This window comes from Rhinatrema bivittatum, chromosome 1 (genome assembly GCF_901001135.1).
Source record: "Rhinatrema bivittatum chromosome 1, aRhiBiv1.1, whole genome shotgun sequence".
In the NCBI taxonomy this organism is placed as follows: domain Eukaryota; kingdom Metazoa; phylum Chordata; class Amphibia; order Gymnophiona; family Rhinatrematidae; genus Rhinatrema; species Rhinatrema bivittatum.
Window position 1 is genome coordinate 822,712,663 of NC_042615.1, and position 21,589 is coordinate 822,734,251.

The window sequence follows — 21,589 nt, forward strand, 5'->3', positions numbered from 1 at the left end:
AAATCAGTATGGTTACCACATAAAGTAGCCGTGATGCACTGCAAAGCCCATATTGGAAAGTCTGATCCTATCGCTCGGGGAAACCAGAAAGCTGACTCTGCTGCCAAAGCTGGAGCCCAGGACTTATATCAAACAAAAATGACCATATGCCCCCTTTTGCAGTTTCCAACTGAAATACCTACCTACTCAACAGAAGAAAATGATTGGGCCCAGGCTGAAAATTTCCATCAACAAAACGGATGGTGGATTATACCAGACGGACGAATATGGATACCTGATACTATTGCTTGGACAATAGTAAGAGAAGCACACAGCAATACGCACCTTGGACGTGATTCATTGGCAAAGTTACTGGCAAAAACATATTATATTAATCGAATCACACAACTGACCAAACATGCAATTAATCAATGTGTTACGTGTGCAAAGAATAATCCTCGCAACGGACCTGGTCCTGCCCCAGGGCATGTCCTTCGAGGGACTATACCATTTCAAGTCTGTCAAATTGATTTCACTCACATGACCCCTGCACAAGGTTACAAAGCTATGTTGGTAGCAGTATGTACTTACACCGGATGGATCGAAGCTGTGCCGACGTGAACAGAAACTGCAAAGGAGGTCGTTTCTCTACTTCTGAATCAGATTTTACCACGATATGGACTGCCAAGACAGATCAATTCAGACAATGGTCCAGCTTTCACCAGCGAGGTGACTCAGCACCTCACCAAAATTCTGGGCCTTAAATGGCACCTACATTGCACATGGAGACCTCAAAGCAGTGGAACCATTGAACGAGCTAACAGAACTTTGAAAAGTCAATTAGCCAAACTATGTCAGGAAACAAAAACCAAATGGCCCAAAATGTTACCATTAGCACTGCTCCACATTAGATGTACCCCACGACAATCAGGTCTAACTCCGTATGAAATGATGTACGCAAGACCACCCCCACTGCCCTCGTTCCCTGAATCCTTACAGGTTCAAGGGGAAATGGCACTCAGCAAACAGATAAAAGGATTATATGATACCGTGGAAGCAATTCGCAAGTATACCTGTGAGACAGAGCCACTGATCTTAATCAATCCTATACATCAATTCCAGGTGGAAGACTCTGTGTGGGTCATGGAGTGGGATGAGTCTGACTTCCTTAAACCTCGATGGAAGGGACCATTCACTGTGCTGTTAACCACACCCACCACTGTTAAGGTATCTGGATGCCCCACCTGGATCCACTGGACCCGCGTCAAACCAGCCACTAACACTTGGCAGGTGTCCAGGACTGGTGACAATACTTTGAGATTTACTAGAAATACAGCAAGGGCTAACATACAGTAAAAGATTAATGCAGTCCTAAGAGCATTAATAACCTGTTTATTTCTCTCCTCCTTCACAGGCATTATAGCACATGATTTCAATACTCTGGAAGTGGGCCGTCAGTGCTCTCCTAGTTACCGCTCTAACTGTCATATGCCCTTCTAACAGCGATTGGAAATGGTTCATCAATATCATCTACATCATCGTCTCTGCTCAACTATGGCTCATCTACGCCATTATCAGAGAATCCTATGGTTCCTAATGACTCTCCTAGTTACAGTACCAGCATCCTTCCACACTTCACTCAGCCAGAATTGCACAGAATATATCAAACAAGTGCGCACCACGACTGAAGATGGGTACCAGCTGGTATTCACAATCATTCATCAATCTCAACCGCCACCATCATGTGTAAAGAAACCTGCTTGTGCCTTAAATACCACCCAAGGACATCAGTCTTTTCATCGATGTATCCTAAACAACAAACTCATCTGTCATTCACCTACTACACCCAAGTACTATAATATAACGCTCACCACTGGACTGCCAAAAGCTTATACTTCTGATATTATACCAGAAGGAAAAGGAATCCTATACTACATCAACTCAACGAAAGTCCTGATGGGGGGACCACCCACTGTCTTCCTTACCTTTGATGCATGCGCTGCCATCGACAGACATCCAAGTGCGGTGCATTGTGGATCTCAAGCATGGAAGAGAGCCTACACTTTTAATCACAAATATCTTTGTCCTTATGATCGCTCTAGCAATCCCTCCCATTGGCTGCCATGTGCCGGGGATAAAGAGCTTTCCGGTTGGAATTTGGTGTGTGACTACACTGGAGGAGGATACCCTGGCTGCCCTGGGATGGGCAGACTACGCAAAGGAACCAGGAACATTATTACTCTAGAATGGCCAGTCCGGACTGAGGGATCCCCTTGGCAAGATACCTGGAGTTTTGGGATTGATGGAACAGGAGGAGATCCCATGACATACCTTACCATTACTCAGCGATGTGAAAAACCGCTTCCCATCGTTCACCAAACCACCGTGGTGGGATATCAATCCTTCTTCGATGAAATCTCCCAGCTCAATGAGGAACTTAAGAAGCATGCCATCTCCCATCAAGCCAAAAATATGTTTATAAACCTAGCCGAAAACATAGCATTGTCTCTGAAAGTACAAAACTGTTTTGTCTGTGGTGGCACCAACATTGGAGAACAATGGCCATGGGAAGCCAAAGAGATCTTCCAGGTTGACTTGGACGCTATGAACACTTCCACAACATATAACCGAAACCACAATCCCTATGAATGGGCTCTTCAGACAGATGTCATCGGAAGACAATGTTTATCACGGCAATTCTCCAAGTTATATACGGTGCCTGTCGGAAATTCACCATGCACAGGAGTCCTCACCGTTACCAATAACAATCATTCATGGTGGCAAACAGAGAATCAGACCATACCTACCCCATTCTGGACCGAGTCTACTTTGAATGCTACTTGGAAAGCAGCTGGTCAACAAACAACTTCATTCATAGCCCCCGATGGATATTACTTTGTATGTGGACGGCGAGCTTATGAACAACTACCTCCTCAATGGTATGGCACCTGTTTCCTAGCTACAATACGCCCTAGCTTCTTCCTGTTACCAGTCACTGCAGGAGAGACTCTAGGTGTGCCTGTCTATAGTCCCATGAAACCAAGTAGACGACGAAGACGACATAAAGTTTCCATCGGAGATTGGTCTGATCAAGAATGGCCACCTGAATGTATTATAGAATACTATGGGCCAGGTACTTGGGCAGAGGATGGCTCATTTGGATATCGAACTCCAGTCTATATGAATAATCGCATCATCCGACTACAAGCAGTTCTTGAGTTCCTTACTAATGATTCAGCATTGGCACTTAATATTCTCGCTAAACAAAATACCAAGTTAATTACTGCTGTATACCAGAACCGACTGGCTCTGGACTATCTCCTCGCACAGGAGGGTGGTGTATGTGGGAAATTTAACCTCTCTAACTGTTGTTTACAGATTGATGATAAGAGCAAGGTTATCGAGGAAATTACAGACCGTATGGTGTGACTAGCTCATGTTCCTGTGCAGACTTGGTCCGGAGCTCTTGACTGGACCGCCTCACTGCCTTCCTGGCTCTCATCTATTCCTGGACTCAAGGAACTCTTATTTCCTTTATTATTTTTCTTGCTCTCTTGTGCTCTCCTTCCTTTGTGCTTCCCTCTCTTACTCAGGAGCCTGTCAACCATGATGGAGAAGATTGCTGATCGACGTGCCGCAGCCCAAATCATGATGCTGAACCAGTATGCCTCAATCTCATCATTTCCTTCCTATGAATCTTCGGACTCAGAAGATGAATCCTCTGTTTACTATGACACTAACCTTTAAAATAACTAACATATAAGGCCACCATGTTTGCTAAGGTAAAGTCCGGCTACAAAGGGGGGTGAAGCCAATAGGGTCCATCCGTCTCAAACCGGTGAAGACACCATCGACCTGGCAAACAATTTAGGGCCGGTACCCAGTACTATGGTACTAACTGTTGTTTGTCATTTCAGCTCCCTCACGGATTAAGGTGATACTTGCGCCTTCAAAAAGAAGTTGAAGTATCAAAGGGGGGAATGAAGGAGTTCAATTTTATGGACGACCGATGTACGAGATAACTGAAGATCTCTGACTAACCACGCCAGCAGTGAAACGCACAGCCATATTGAATGTATTAACATTTGAAACGCAATGACATGCACTATGCAATTACGTGCTTACGTACTGACATTCAGTGGAACGCACCACCATTTTCTAATTCTAATAAGTTGTATTGTATTAATACGATCATCGCTATAAAATGTCTAACATGTCAATTAAATGACGAAACAATAGTCTGATTATAAGCTACACCTACTAGAAAACCACGCTAGCAAATGCTTGTTCAGCAGTTTGTAAAATGTTTGTTCAGCAGTTAGTAGAACGCATGTGTAAAAGATAAGAACTGTAAAGTGCATAAGAGTCTGCTCCTGAAGGGGAGGGGCATGCAGTTGTACTGAGCCTTTGCCTTAGCTGCATCTTGCTGGCAATAAAAGTCTATCTTTACGAATCAGTTGTCTGGGCCTCCTTCCTGACTTTTAGAGACCGTTACAAGAGCAAGCAGCTACACATTTCTGGGGGAGGCAATAATCAAAGCAAAATGACCTTTGTGCTTTCAGTTGGATGATTTATGCAAATCCCATGGATAAAAGTTACTTGCATGGTTTGTATCAAAAAGGGTACTTTGACTGTTGTCCCTGCATAATATATCATAGATTACAAAACCAGGTTTTAACCTGCCATCTAAAAGCAACTTTGTTATTTTCTACACAGATGTCTTTCAGCAATTTCATCTAGAAGTGAGGTGCAACGCCTGAAAAAAGCACAAGTACTCATTCTCACGGCTGCTGGTGATGGAGAAATCAGGAGGCCTATGTGTGCTGATGTCTGTGAGCAGGAAGGAATATACCCGATAACACACTCTGCCGTGGAACCCGATCCTAATGCATGCAGCAGCTTATGAGTTAACATTAAAATCTCACGGCTACTGGGAGCCAATGCAAAACCTCTAAACAATGGTGTTACTGTGCCTCTACCACTCTTTAATGTGTAGCTGTAACTTGCATATTTCAAACTCCAAATAATCTTGTTTGACCAACTTACATATAACACATTACAGTAGGCAATATATGAGATCACCGATGACTGCATTATTCTGTTACATGACAGCTTCTCAAAGAATATTCTATAAGAATAATTGAAAAAATTGAATATATGAATTGAAGATAAGATATGGAAGGATCACACCACCTTGAATATATAAGAGAAAATTTGAAATAAAGGTATTTGGGGGAGTGTTTAATCAACTGTTTTAATATACTGTTTTGTATATGTATTTAACATTTGTATGTGGGATTATGTACCTGTTTTGTATTGAGAATGGATGTGAAGAATGAATGATTTATATGGATCATGTACATTATTCTATGTAATGTTGTTTGATAACAATTTTAATGAGTTTTTGATAAAGTTAAGAACATAAGAATATAAGAAATTGCCATGCTGGGTCAGACCAAGGGACCATCAAACCCAGCATCCTGTTTCCAACAGAGGACAAACCAGGCCACAAGAACCTGGCAATTACCCAAATACTAAGAAAATCCCAAGCTACTGATGCAATTAATAGCAGCGGCTACTCTCTAAACTTGATTAATAGCCGTTAATGGACTTCTCCTCCAAGAACTTATCCAAACCTTTTTTGAAGCCAGCTACACTAACTGCACTAACCACATCCTGGGCATAAACATGGGAAGAGCAAAAACTAGTGAGCTAATGTATCAAGAAAGGGTCTTTCATAGCAAGTGGACTGTCCAGATAGGGCGAGTTCGGGTCCTGAGGGTATATGGGTGGTCGTGGGCTTTATATTGAACTATTTTGCTCTTTGACCGGTGTCAGAGTGTTCCTGCGATTCCGGAAAGGCTTGCCGGAAGAGCCACGTTTTTAGATTTTTCTTGAAAGTTAGATGGCAGGTTTCTAGTCGAAGATCTGGCGGTAAAGAGTTCCAGAGGGTGGGCCCGGCTGTTGAGAGTGCTCGTTTAGTTAGTGAAGTTTTGATCGGGGGCGCATATAAAGAACCTTTGTAATTATATCTGATAGGTCTTTTTGATGTGTGAAGGCAGAGTTGCGAGATAAGATTTAGGTGGGCGCTGCCCATAATAATATGCCACAGTCACCTGTATACCCTTACCAGTACATTCCAACCTTACTTACCAATCATATGTAGTTAGTCTTATCATTTACTCATGTTATTTGACGAATTTTTGCCATCTATTTTATATTTTATATTTAATATTTACCGATTTACATTCTTTTGTTCTAAACTCTGTTTAATGTAACACCTTACCCTTGTTTAATGTTCAATACTTAATGTTTAATGTTTAATGTAACGCCTTACCAGCGACAGTTTTGCTCTATGGAAACCGACCTGATTCGATATTTTATATCAAGAATGTCGGTATATAAAAACCCTAAATAAATAAATAAATAAAATCCTCTGGCAACAAATTCCAGAGCTTTATTGTGCGTTTAGTGAAAAATAATTTTCTCTGATTAGTCTTAAATGTGCTACTGGCTAACTTCATGCCCCCTAGTCCTTCTATTATTATTGTTAAAATAAAACACACACAGGTTTGTGTTTATATATTGTTCCATATTTGGGTTCATGTCAAGCCAAATTTCCAAACTGTGCACCTGTTACTGTGAGAAGGTTATTATCCTTATCACTCGATCCTTAAGGATACTTAAGGAGACTTAATCACCCATTACTTCCGTATTATATCCTGCCAATCTTGATTCAACGCCTCACATCCTTCCTTTCTACATACTCCTCCTTCCCTCCACCACACAGCCATATTCTCATTGCTACCTTATGCCTTATGATCGCGCTACGCCTTATCCACTATGCAGCTGCATAACGACACTTCATTAAACATATTTTGACATTACACACACAGCCGTCCCAGTTGTTGCTACTCTATATATTATGTTATTCACTGACGAAGCATTTCACTATTTGTTATTGTTGAATTGTTGACCTGTTCTATGTTTATTGCTCAATGTTCTACGTTCGATGTAACGCCATAGCCGCGACTGTTCTGTTCAATTGTAAACCGATATGATTTGATATCTTTGTTCAAGAATGTCGGTATAGAAAAATTCTAAATAAATAAATAAATAAATAAATAAATAAATAAATCCCATTGATCTCTGGAGGGGTATCAAACTTAGAACTATTCATCTAATTTTCTTATCCAAAGGATCTCTGACTTTGCAGGATTACATTTTAATTGCTAGCTGTGTTTACTATGGAGCACTTTCCAGCAATGGAAGGTACAAGTAGGTGTGAGTTTGGGTGGTGATTGAAAGGAGATTCCTTCCTCCAAAGGCGGATGGATTTGGTGATGGTACAAAAGGGTGCGTCCACGAGCACTAGGGAGATTTGGGGGATTTTGAGAGAATTTTGGGCAGAGTAAAATGTTGAGTGTAGAGCTCAGGGAGGGCATCCTTATGTGTTGTTCATCCCTGGGTTTTGTGGAATTGCTAGAGGGACTTGTCCGATCTCTCTGGCACTGTGGACAGACCATCTGGAGGGAACATTAGTCCAGGAAGGGTCATCATTCCTTGTTTGGAGGAAGTCTGCTGCCAGTGAATGGAAAGGAAGAGACAATCACATTTCTTGATTATATTTCCCAGGGGGTACAGATATACAGCAGTGGGGACAATGAAGATCCGTGCAGTACACCATACTCCAGCCTCCATTTATCTGAGAAAATGTTATCCACTTTTACCTATTTCTATTTCCCTGTTAAAAAAAAAAAACCAATCCCATGCTGAAACTTAATGCCCAGGGATCTCAGTTCATTCAGAGTGCAGTTCAAGGTGTAAAATGATAGAGAGAGGTCAAGTAACGTGAACAGTGACCTCATTCCCTGATCCAGGTCACCCCATAAATCATCACCCGGAAGAGTGACCAACAGTGCCTCTGTGCACTGAAATTCATCCGGCAGCAATGGATGCTTTATGGCTTTTACTAATTGGTAATTTTTATTTCTAATGACATTTCAGAAAGTTTTGTTATTGAGTTTGATGAACTGGTTCATTGTTGTGGTGTCCGGGTTGACTTTTTTTGGGGGTAATTTTGTAACAATTTCTGCCTAAACATAGAAGCATCATGGCATCATGAGCATATATTTGATACCTGATGCCCATGGCTTTCAACAAAGTTGCAAATACAAATTAAACAGGACAGAAGAAATGGCAGATCCCAGGGGGACATCTGCCAATATACTATAGTCTTCCAGCCCAAACAATTTTATCCTAAACCTACTTGAAAAACTTGTCCCTATAAAAAGGAGTGAAACCATCGCTCTCTCCCTCCTCAATCACAACTGAACACAGGCGATTTAGCAGCATTGACTGACCAGCTGAGTCAAACATGGAGGCAACGTCTAATAGCACTAAAAGCAATGAGGCATATAGCTTATCGAGTCTGCCCATCCACACCACTTCTATAATCCCTACCACTCCCTCAGAGATCCCCTCTGCTTCTCCCATGCATTCTGAATTCAGATATTGTCTCCATCACCTCCACTGGGAGGCTGTTCCACACATCCACCACCCTCTCTGTAAAGAAATATTTCCTTAGATTATTCCTGAGTCTGCGTCCACTTTCACCCTCATCTCATGATCCATTGTTCTAGGACTTCTATCCTTTGAAAGAAGCTTACCTCTTGTGCATGGAAATCTTGGTGGTATCTAAATGTCTCTATCATGTCTCCTCTATCTCGCCTTTCCTCCAGGGTGTACTTGTTTAGATGTTTAAGTCTATCCCCATATGCTTTAGAACAAAGACCACTGACCATTTTAGTAGCCTCCCTCTGGACCGACTCCATCCTGTTTATGTCCTTTTGAAGGTGCGGTCTCCAGAATTGTACACCAGGGACCTATACAGGGGCAATATCACCTCCCTTTTTCTGATGAGCATTCCTGTTCCTAGATAGCCAAGCATCTTTCTGGCTTTTGATGTCACCTTACCCAGGTTTATGGCCACCTTAAGATCATCTGATATCACCTCAGCTGCCGCTCTTCTTTTGTGCTTAAAAGCATTTCACCTCACTATACTCTACCACTTTCTTGGGCTTCTGCTTGACAAATGGATGACTGCAATTTTTTTTTTAAGCATAAATCTTAGATGCCAGCCTCTAATACATTCCTTGAACTTCACTAAATCCTTCTTCTTGTTTTCCATACCTTCCAGTTTGTCTACCTTGTTACAGATTTTGGAATCATCTGCATAAAGACAAACCTTTGCCAATAGTTCCTCCACAATATCACTTATGAAAATGTTGAAAAGAATCGATCCAAGGACTGATCCCTGTGGCATACCCCTAGTAATCTAATTTCACCTTCCTCAGAGTAAACTCGTTTAACCTCTACTTTTTGTCACCTTTCACGCAGCCAGTTTCTAATGCATCTAGTCACTATTGAGTCCATACCAAGGGTGATCAGTTTTATTTATAAGTCACCTATGTGGATCCATGTCAAAGGCCTTACTGAAATCCAAGTACGCTACATCTAGCACTCTCTCCTGAATCAACTCTGTGCTCATCCAATCTAAGAAGTTGATCAGATTCACCTGACAAGATCTCCCGCTGATAAAGCCATGCTGCCTCAGATCTTGTAATCCATTGGATTCCCAGCCTCCTCCTTATTTTCACTTTTATGAATAGGAACTGCATCTGCCTGTCTTCAGTCCTCTGGACCTACCCTGACTCTAAAGAAGCATTGAAAAGGTCAGCCAGGACTTCTTTAAGTGCCCTTAGTACCCTCAGAATTATGCTCTCTAGCCTGTGGCCTCTTCGCCTTAACTACTTTTAAGTTTAGTTAGTGCCTCACAAAAACACTGTACTGAAAACTGATTGAGGTTTATATCACTTCCAACCCTATTTCTGTTTGTTTTGTGTGATCCTGCTCCCAACCCTCCACAGTGAACACTGAACAGATTAAACAATTTTGCATTTTCCTTATCAGCTTCTATGTATTCCTCCCTTTTACCTCTTAATCTCACAATGACATTTTTTAACTTCCTCCTATCACTAACATATCTATAAAAAAATCTTTCCCCTCTCCAGTTTTACCATATTTGCATTTATAAACTTCTGATTAATTTCCCTGTTTCTCTTAGCTTTTCTAGATATTGTCACCTACCTTGCTCTTTCTGAATCTTTTGTAAGGGTGTAAACCCCCCCCCCCCAAAAAAAAAAATCATTTTTTCTGGCAGGTTGTTTCACAAATGTGCTATTTCAAGTTTCCCCATATTGTGGGGTTTTTTTTTAATTTTTGTTATTTAAAAAAAGAAATACTCACAGAAGTTGCCCCCGACCCTTCCCCTTTATTAAAATATTTATCTCCCCAGCAGCTGACCCCCCTCAGCCATTCTAGTCCCACCCTCCCGAGCTCCCCAGGACTCACCAAAATATCTCTGGCGGTCTAGTGAGGGAACAAAAGTGACCCACTCCCCCGCCTGGAAGTTGCCATTATTCAAAACTGTGTGGACCATATATCTATGTTTTATTTTTATTATTTTATAGGTTTAACAGTTATATTTTATACTTTAACTACTAATAGATTTTAGTGATTTTAATTTCTATTTTATTTTATATTTTTATAACCGATTGTAATTTCTTCACTGAATTGTAAACCGCTGTGAAGGCTATGCTGAGACAACAGTATATAAAGAACAATAAACCTTGAACCTTAAACCATCCTTTGTCCCATCATGTGATAGGTGTTATTAGTGCCATTGGTAGCCCCTGTGACATGATAGGGCCAATGAGCAGTGAGCACCATTTTTAAAATGGCATTGGCAAGCCCTTTGACCCATCATGTGAAAGGGACTGCCCAATGGCACCGGTGGCCCCTCTCACATGATAGTGGAAAAGGGCAGTCTGTGCCATTTTGAATAATGCAGCTGCTGGGCTCTGAAGCAGGAGGTAGTTCCTAGATCCCCACTAGACCACCAGGGACATTTTGGTGAGCCCTGGAGGCCACAGGAGGATGGGCTATGGTGGGTGACGGGAGGTCAGCTGCTAGGGGTGAATATTTTAATAAAGTGGAAGGGTTGGGATGGGAGTTTGAGCATTTTGTTTTAACAAATAATTGCTTTTTTGGACAAAAACAAACCAGATATGCAAAAAACACACAAAATGTAGTGGGGGTTTTTTTTAAATCAATTTTTTAAATACTGAAATAAAATGAAATAGGAAATATTATTTCCTACTTTGTTTCAAATTAATTCACACCCCTAATCTCTTGTATTTTATGAATGCTAACCTTCTTTTCCTAATATTCTCATCTACTTCTTTAGGGAAACATAGTGGCCTATTTTTTCCTCTTTCCTTTATTATTATTATTATTATTATTTATTTCTTTTGTATACCGACATTCGATCGAGATATCACATCGGTTTCCAGATAACAGGTTGAATAGAGCCGGAACTGCCCTATTTTTACATTGTAACAAGATACTTTTTTTACTTTTATAACAAGATACTTTATTTACTTTTATAACAAAAGGGTAAGTTGCTCTTATAATATCTCATTTTAGTTTTGCCCACTGCTCTCCTACTTCCCCTAGATTTTTCCATGCAACTAATGATTCCTTGAAGAGCTTCCCCATTTTAACAAAGTTAGCTTTCCTGAAGTCGAGAACCCAGGACTTAAAATGAACTGTCATCCCCTGTACTCTAATACTGAACCTCAGCATCCAGTGATCACCGGATCACATCAGGAACACTGTCTCCATTGGTATGCACGAGGTCCAGTATCGCTCCCTCTTGTGTGGATTCTGTACCTGCTGATGAAACAGATCTCCCTGCAGAGAATCCTGGATACTACATACACATGTGCTCTGGGTGTTTCAGTGATGCCAGCTGCTTCCATCTGCTTACTGTTTGTGCTTGCACATTAATTCCCAAACCTATCTGTCTGGTGAGCCCACAATCAGATGGGTTATCAGAATAGCCATCATGAATATGCAAGAAATAGATTTGCTTCATTGCCTTCATTCTCTACAAATAAACATCTCATGCACATTCATTGTGGATATCCTGAAACCCTCAGCTGACTGAGGATCCCTATGGAGAAGTGTGAGAACCATGGCACTCGCTCTGACTTCTCACCAGTCTGAGAGAGACGACATTCACCATCAGGAAGCCATAGTGCACTCACTGTCACCCTCCGGTCTGAAATGTGCAGTGAGTGTTCATGTCTTTTAATAATGTGCAGGCATTGTGCTTTGTCAGACACTCTACTGTCACCTCTTGTGGCTTGTAACATTTGAATGCTGTTACTGTTTCGGCTCACCCACCAAAACGCTCTGGAGATAAGATTCTGGTCTGAAGATTTCTATGTTGATTTGAGAAGGTACAGCTCACCCTTCTAAATGTGTGTTGTTCGTGCCAGAGGGGGTGGACAGAGTGGATCCCTCCTCTTCTGATACAGTCCCATTCCCTGTATCTATGCACCCTGGAACTGTTGCCATTGACGTCACGGCTGGGGTCATGGTAGAAGAACCTGCATGAACACAGAACAGCTCAGCGTTAGTTGCATGTATTCACTGTCACCTCTCTTCTCGGGGCAGCCTAATGTTCTGTGTCTGGCAGGACAATATCTACAATTATAAAAGCAACCCGCGCTGTGGTTGTTTACTAAAATATACATTCAAGTCCACCCCCAGAGCAGAGATGGTACATTCTAGTCTAGTTCAACCCTGTGTTGTAGAGACAGAATGGTAGGCGCTAGCCAGGGGAGAATTATATCTTCTAGAGCAGAGCTTTCCAAACTGTGTGTCGGGACACGTTAGTGTGTCGCCTGCAGTGTGCAGGTGTGTCGCGCAAGCCCGGTCAACTCTGATGCGAGTTTGGGCTTTTTTTTTTTCTAGAGATTCACTTTTTTTTTTCAGTTTATGGGTTGCTTATTATTGGGTGATTTTTGCTGTCAATCGCGTTTTTTTGGGGGGCTTGGTGGGTGGAACGAGCCCAGCCATCCTTGCATTGGCTGCTGCTGCCGATGAGGCCTGGCCATGAGGAGTACTGACTGCAAGCAGCAGTGTCTGGTGATCATGGAAGGGAGTGAAGCACTTAACTGGCAACAATCAAAAAGACGAGGTACATGAGTGTGGGGGCCAGACATGTGCTGGGGGGAGAGAGATGAGTGAGTGGGGGGCAAACGTGCTGGGGGGACAGACATGTGCTTGAGGGGGAGAGATATGAGTGTGTGGGGGCCAGACATGTGCTGGGGGGAGGAGAGAGATGAGGGTGTGGGGGACAGACAATTTGTTTTATTATTGTTTCTCATAAATTATAACAATAACATGAATCTTGGAATATATATTTTTAATATAAATTTAAGGTTTTCATGAGATAGGTTGTGTCGTGAAACATTTTATTTATGTATATATTTAAGGAAACATACATAAATTGTCGAAATATGTTTCGTTCATTTAACCTTTAACCTCTGGTTTACTAGTAGACTGAATTACCGTGTCGTGAAATTATGTTTTTCTAAAAAGTGTGTCACCAACATGAAAAGTTTGGAAAGCTCTGTTCTAGAGGGACAGAAAGTTGTCTTTAGGTCTGGGAGGAAGAATGAAGGAGCTTTCCAAGATTTGGCCTGGAGTGCTGATACAGCAGATACAGAATTTGTCTCAGTGGGAGTCTGTTCAACTCAACACAAACTCCCTTTTTCTAAATGTTTGCCTGTTGGAAAGAGACAGCGAGCAGCTCACAGACAGCTTGCCTCCTGAAAGTCTGCTTGACCATCTCCAAAACCTTTCAGCTCCCCCCCCCCCGACCTAGATTTTATAATCCCTGTATCTTTTTGTTATTCCGCAAACACACACTGAAGAATTATTTGTGGGCATCCATCCATCTAGCACAGAACTGCAAATGGTGCAGAGTAAACCCTTTCATATTAGGAGCTTTGGAATTCAAGATCCAAGAATTGAAAAGAATGTAATGGCGCGCACAGTGGAAGGGAAAATACTAATTTCCAGTTAGACATTTTGGAATTACCTTGGATGTTTAAATTGCAGTTTGAACTGGGTATTGAGAGCAACAATTATACATGTCTTATATATATTGTATATCTGAAATAGACACACTATATATAAACACACCACTCTGTTCAATGCAAATTAAAGGGGCTTTATAATGTGTCCCTCGCTCTTTATATGTCTCAGCATGCTTGAAAGCTCCCATGGAATAACTTTGAAAGTGAATTACCACGTGTATTGAAGCATGTCTTTATTTGATAAGTAGGTATCTAAGTTAACAGTTGGTCAGTTGTTCATTCTGCATGGCATAAAGAACACGAGCAATGAAATGTGAATGAATGTGTTATGTGCGCGGGCAAAAAGGAGGTGTATGAGTGCTATAGGTGTGATAAGGCAAAACAGTAGATTCCAGCAGATATGGACCAATTGCCCTTGCCTACACAGATTTATCTGTGGGACGTTCCCAGCTGTTACCCACCTACATGCTCTAGCGCTGGTCATCACCCTTCCTTACCCAAATCCCACACACTGCGCTAAAATGTTATCTCCCAGTTATCAGCCTTACAAGCTTGACAGGAAACTATGTTGAATGTCTTTTCCACATGAATAGCTGCAGAAGGAGATGCAGCATAAAAGATTCACATTTATTCTCCCGTATGAACGTAGCATACATGATTCATTGTAAGAAATGTGACAAGGAATGCTACATTGGATCAACTGGTCAAAAAGTAAAAAAGAAGCATTACAGTGATCAACAATGACACGTCCTCTGTAGGCAACTTCAGAATTACACAAGAATACAAACAAGGTTATCAAATATTTTGGAATAAACAAGAAAGATACTGACATCCTCACCTGTAGCCAAGCATAGACCCCTTGGATCTGTAAGGTTTTACTGTCTCTGTCATCTGGCCCAACCCCCAACCCTCAGCCCCCCACTCTCTCACTTTACTGAACAGTAATTGTAATGTAATCTTCATTTCCTGGCATATGCAGACAGCCTAATGATATCTGACACAGTGCTATCTAAACCCAAAGTCACTGAGCTGATAAAGGGAGCATCCTTCTCAAAAACTCATCACAAATGTATTAAGTTAGACCAGTTTAAAGCTCTCACCTACAATTTGTTTGCTGGCCTTTATTTGTATGTGTACAAGTACATGAGCACAGCAATCTCAGTACTTTACCTCTTCATAAAAGTCATGAGTCTTTGCAAAAGGAAAATTGGTTCTTAGCTGCTAATTTTCATTCCTGTAATACTCAGTCCAGACAAGTGAATGATGACATAGACTTAATTGGCATCTCAGAGACATGGTGGAAGGAGGACAACCAATGGGACAGTGCTATACAGGGGTACAAATTATATCGCAATGAGAGAGAGGAGCACCCAGGAGGCGGTGTGGCGCTTTATGTCCGGGATGGCATAGAGTCCAACAGGATAAACATCCTGCATGAGATTAAATGCAAAACTGAATCTTTATGGGTAGAAATCCCTTGTGTGTCGGGGAAGACTATAGTGATAGGGGTATACTACGGTGAACCTAGAAGATGTGGTAGGCCTGATTGACAAACTGAAGAGTAGTAAATCACCTGGACCGGATGGTATACACCCCAGAGTTCTGAAGGAACTAAAAAATGAAATTTCAGACCTATTAGTAAAAATTTGTAACTTATCATTAAAATCATCCATTGTACCTGAAGACTGGAGGATAGCAAATGTAACCCCAATATTTAAAAAGGGCTCCAGGGGCGATCTGGGAAACTACAGACCGGTTAGCCTGACTTCAGTGCCGGGAAAAATAGTGGAAAGTGTTCTAAACATCAAAATCACAGAACATATAGAAATACATGGTTTAATGGAACAAAGTCAGCATGGCTTTACCCAGGGCAAGTCTTGCCTCACAAATCTGCTTCACTTTTTTGAAGGAGTTAATAAACATGTGGATAAAGGTGAACCGGTAGATGTAGTATACTTGGATTTTCAGAAGGCGTTTGACCAAGTTCCTCATGAGAGGCTTCCAGGAAAAGTAAAAATTCATGGGATAGGTGGTGATGTCCTTTTGTGGATTGCAAACTGGCTAAAAGACAGGAAACAGAGAGTAGGATTAAATGGACAATTTTCTCAGTGGAAGGAGTGGGCAGTGAAGTGCCTCAGGGATCTGTATTGGGACCCTTACTTTACAATATATGTATAAATGATCTGGAAAGAAATACGACGAGTGAGATAATCAAATTTTCAGATGATACAAAATTGTTCAGAGTAGTTAAATCGCAAACAGATTGTGATAAATTGCAGGAAGAACTTGTGAGACTGGAAAATTGGGCATCAAAATGGCAGATGAAATTTAAAGTGGATAAGTATAGGGAAAAATAACCCATGCTATAGTTACACAATGTTAGGTTCCATATTAGGTGCTACAACCCAAGAAAGAGATCTAGGCATCATAATGGATAACACATTGAAATCATCGGTTCAGTGTGCTTTGGGAATCAAAAAAGCAAACAGAATGTTGGGAATTATTAGAAAGGGAATGGTAAATAAAACAGAAAATGTCATAATGCCTCTGTATCGCTCAATGGTGAGACCGCACCTTGAATACTGTGTACAATTCTGGTCGCTGCATCTCAAAAAAGATATAATTGCGATGGAGAAGGTACAGAGAAGGGCTACCAAAATGATAAGGGAAATGGAACAGCTCCCCTATGAGGAAAGACTAAAGAGGTTAGGACTTTTCAGCTTGGAGAAGAGATGGCTGAGGGGGAATATGATAGAGATGTTTAAAATCATGAGAGGTCTAGAACGGGTAGATGTGAATCGGTTATTTACTCTTTCGGGTAATAGAAAGACTAGGGGGCACTCCATGAAGTTAGCATGGGGCACATTTAAAACTAATTGGAGAAAGTTCTTTTTTACTCAACGCACAATTAAACTCTGGAATTTGTTGCCAGAGGATGTGGTTAGTGCAGTTAGTATAGCTGTGTTTAAAAAAGGATTGGATAAGTTCTTGGAAGAGAAGTCCATTACCTGCTATTAAGTTGACTTAGAGAATAGCCACTGCCATTAGCAATGGAAACATGGAATAGACTTAGTTTTTGGGTACTTGCCAAGTTCGTATGGCCTGGATTGGCCACTGTTGGAAACAGGATGCTGGGCTTGATGGACCCTTGGTCTGACCCAATATGGCATGTTCTTATGTTCTAGTGTATTCTCCTCATCTGGGTGTTCACATAGGATGTATCAAGTTCTAGCACTGATATTCTGATTGGCAGGAATGAAAGCAGAGGGGTTTAATGTTCGCCTCAGTGTTGATTATCCAGTACAGCTGGGGTAAAATTTAAAGCAGGTAGAAAATGTAGGTTCCTAGATCACTTATTTAATTGGTTAAGTCTGCAAGAATCAGGCAATCTCTCTAAAAAAAATAGGAATTGGGCAGGTCGATGATGGTAATAATTACCCTGTTTCTTGGTGTTTTCAAAATCAGTAAAGGCAGAGTTTGCAGGAATTGTCCTTCATAGTGATAGTGGCCCAGTTTGCTTTTGAATAATTGCACCCAACCTGTTCATTCCAATTATATTATTTTGTTTCTACATCAGAATACTGACGTGGGTCTGGATCAGGAAGGGGAAGGGGAAGGGAGACATCCTTAGATGTCTCTCTTTGCTGGCATGCACGTATCATTAGTAGCATCAAATGTTTGCATCTTGACTTACCTGGAAGAACAATCACTGTCACAGGGTCTCCGGAATCCCAGAGCTGCCCCTCTGTCCCACACCAGTACTTCCCGCTGTCTGCCTCGGTGAGTTGCTTCATGGTCACTGTGAATGAGCACTTTGTGTGATCGACCTTGATGGAAATTCTACCCTTCATCTCAGACTCTGTCTCAGCAAGGACATCACAGGAGCTCCAATTCTGTCCCCTGCACCAGTACTTGTTCCTGGTGTCGTTTCCTTTCTGATAGTGGCACTGCAGCGAGAGGGATCCGCCAACCGGACCCCACACTTCCCTCGGGCCGCTCAGCCCCCATGAGCCAGCTGTAAGGAGACAGGACGACACATTACTCTGGGGAACACAATTTTCATGGAGTTGGATCAGAGACTTGTTTTTGACTAACTTTTGACATCTGAATGCAAAAACGACCCCTGTTTTTCTCTATCAAATCAACTTTTTAAGGTAAAGTATACCCTGCCTTTGTCCCAAAAATCATACAAAATGTGCATACAAAGGAAATAAAAGAAAGAATTACCTGAATATACTGTTTATTTAGAGTTATTTTATTCATACAAAGGCTATATATTGTTACTGTAAGTCAAATTGTGTACAAGTAGTAAAGTTCTGCTACCAAACCTACATATTATGGTAAAAATTTACACATAGATTTTTCTGGCAGTGTTCAATCTGTGGACAAACTCGCCTGATGCTCCAACAATAGTCAGCCATCATATGTACATCCCATGTACCTTGATACCGTGCCTCCATGACCTTCAAATGTTGGTGGAATCATTCACCTTGCTCAGCACTGACTGCACCAAGCTTTTTCGGGAAGACAGCAAGATGGCTGTGCAGAAAATGCACCTTGAGGCTCATGTTGCAATAAAGCATTTTGAAGCTCTCCAAGAGTTTCTGGACAATTTTGGTGTAATTCTGTGCTTGTGAATTTCCCAGAAAGTCCTTGACAAGGTTTTTGAATGACAACCAAGCATTCTTTTGGAGTTCTGACATTGTCCCGATGAAATTAATGAGCTGCCGAATCTGTGGACCGTCAAACACACTGGCGCACTTTGCAATAAACAAATGTATTACCTATTACCATAAAACACGCCCCGTTTCCTATTGCATGCGATATTTAGTGCATTTTGATAAATCCAGGCCTAAGATAGGCTGAGAGAAAAACTTTACGTGATAGAAGAAAACTAAGGGGCAGATTTTTAAAATAACGCGCAGGGGGTACATTTGTGCGCGCTACCCGGTGCACACAAATGTACACCCGATTTTAGAACATGCGTGCACTGCCGCGCACTGCCGAGCCTATGCAAAATAGGCTCAGAGCACGCGGGGAGGGGGTTAAGGGTTACGCGCGTAACCCTTTTAAAATCCACTCCTAACTGCATTTTTGAAATCAGCAGGCCTATTTAAGTCTAAAACAGCTGAAAAATCGAACTCAACAGGAATTATGTTAAAAATTGTTCCCCAGTGTTATGTTCAAACTTTTTTTATTGAAACAATACAAAATAGCATGAAATGACCTTTAAAGTACAGAGTTTCTTCTTATGCACTATTGCCAATGTAAAGTCAACATATTTCCAACCCAACCCTAAGAGGACACATTAATCAGTAATAAACCGGCATTCCCGCTCTAGACAACTAAGTTCATAAATAAATAAGTGACTCAGAAATGAACTGACTCATGACCCCACTTCACATTTAATATTCTGAGATTTGTCTAAAAAAACTTACACAGTAAATAATGCCTCTGGATCGCTCCATGGTGAGACTGCACCTTGAATACTGTGTACAATTCTGGTCACCGCATCTCAAGAAAGATATAATTGCGATGGAGAAGGTACAGAGAAGGGCAACCAAATTGATAAGGGGAATGGAACAGCTCCCCTATGAGGAAAGGCTGAAGAGGTTAGGACTTTTCAGCTTGGAGAAGAGACGACTGAGGGGGGATATGATAGAGCTGTTTAAAATCATGAGAGGTCTAGAACGGGTAGATGTGACTCGGTTATTTACACTTTCGAATAATAGAAGGACTAGGGGGCATTCCATGAAGTTAGCAAGTAGCACATTTAAGTCTAATCGGAAAAAATTCTTTTTCACTCAATGCACAATAAAGCTCTGGAATTTGTTGCCAGAGGATGTGGTTAGTGCAGTTAGTGTAGCTGAGTTCAAAAAAGGTTTGGATAAGTTCTTGGAGGAGAAGTCCATTAACTGCTATTAATCAAGTTTACTTAGGGAATAGCCACTGCTATTAATTGCATCAGTATCATGGGATCTTCTTAGTGTTTGGTTAATTGTCAGGTTCTTGTGTCTTGGATTGGCCTCTGGTGGAAACAGGATACTGGGCTTCATGTGCCTTTGACCTGACCCAATATGCCAAATCTTATGTTCTTATGTATTTTGAAAGATCTATTTTTTAAGCAAGGGGTTTTGCCATCTTTCCAGTTCTTGTTTCATGCTGGAACCTTAAATAGATTATCCTACCCTCCAAGGGGAGGGATTTTAGAAACTGCCACTGGTTTAGTTTGGAGAAGAACATCTTGGGGATTTATCCTGGACAGAAAGATTATGATCTTTCTGATGCTTTTTCTGATGTTTTCCATGCTGGCCTGGATCTTACATTTTCAAACACCATTCTTGGACTCCGTGGTTATTTGCTATTAGCACTCCAGGTGGCAGACTTTCCCCACTGTGGATCCCGCTGAGCAGTGACAACACAGGGTGGGGTGAGTGTGATTTTGATGAGTGCACTCCCCCCCTCCCTCCCTCCCTCCATGGGATGAACCTGGGCGTCTGCAGGGGATCTCGTGAAGGAAAGGTCTGGGACATAGAAAAGCAGCCTGGGGAAATGTGCGACCCCCCTAAATTCAATGCACCCCACCATCCCTCCGTAACACATGCATTTCCCACGGGCTCCTGTTTGTCATGTATATTTGTCTTCTTGACTAGATTGTAAGCTCCCTGGAGCAGGGACTGCCTCGTAGGGGTGTGCATTCGGATTGACCGCATTAGTAAAACGCAACTCATATTTTTTTTTTACTTAAAAAATTGATTCGACATAAACGATCGGATTTCCCACATATCGAACATAGATATGTTCGATATGTGGGAAATCGCGATTGTTGAGCCAAAATAAAAATATAAACCCCCTCACCCTCGTTAACCCCCCCCCCCCCGACTTACCACAACTCCCTGGTGATGGAGCAAGGAGTGAGGACGTCATTTCTGCAATCCAGCTTGGGGGGGCCTCCTGACCCCCCCAAGCTGGCCAAAAGTTCTTTTTGGGCCGAACGAGCCGTCCGGCGCGAACGAGCCGGGAATCACGTGACGCCGCGTCACTCGACGTGCCACCGACGTCACATGCTTCTCGCCAAGGATTGCAGAAATGACGTCCTCACTCCTTGCTCCATCACCAGGGAGTTGTGGTAAGTCTGGGGGGGGGGATTAAGGAGGGTGAGGGGGTTTAAATTTTTTTTTTGCACATATGTACATATACCCAACTCATTGGATTTTTTTTATGTCCATATTGGCCGCAAGTGGGACCCCCTTTCGGACATAAAAAATATGAACATAAAATTTTGCTCTGCACATCCCTACTGCCTCGTGTCTGCATCTGTGCAGGGCTGTGTGGGTCTGGTAGTGCTTTAGAAAGGATAGGTAGCCGTAGTAATTTTGGTAAAGGGCCGAAGGCATCACCTTTTCAGAAAGCCTTTTAAAATGTCAGTTATCAACAGCCTAGGGAGATGGAAAAATGACATTGGGCCGAGGTTGTGTTGCTGGGATAACATCGCATCGTTGGTATTTTGATGTCATTTTGTTGTTTCCCTTGCAGGTGTTTGTATGCAATCATGGCTGGTCTGCTATAGGTGGAATATCAATATTTATTTTTCAATA

General features: G+C 41.8%; 1 protein-coding gene across 1 annotated transcript in view; it reads right to left on the reverse strand.

The window, feature by feature from the left end:
• The window catches only part of LOC115079061 (CMRF35-like molecule 8), a 60,992-nt gene that overhangs the window by 23,011 nt on the left and 16,392 nt on the right, over nucleotides 1-21,589 (reverse strand). The window contains exons 3-4 of the mRNA XM_029582074.1: nucleotides 17,686-18,006; nucleotides 12,356-12,494 (exon numbers count right to left, since the gene is read on the reverse strand). Coding sequence (XP_029437934.1) covers nucleotides 12,356-12,494; nucleotides 17,686-18,006 — 460 coding nt within the window. The remainder of the gene's footprint in view (nucleotides 1-12,355; nucleotides 12,495-17,685; nucleotides 18,007-21,589) is intronic.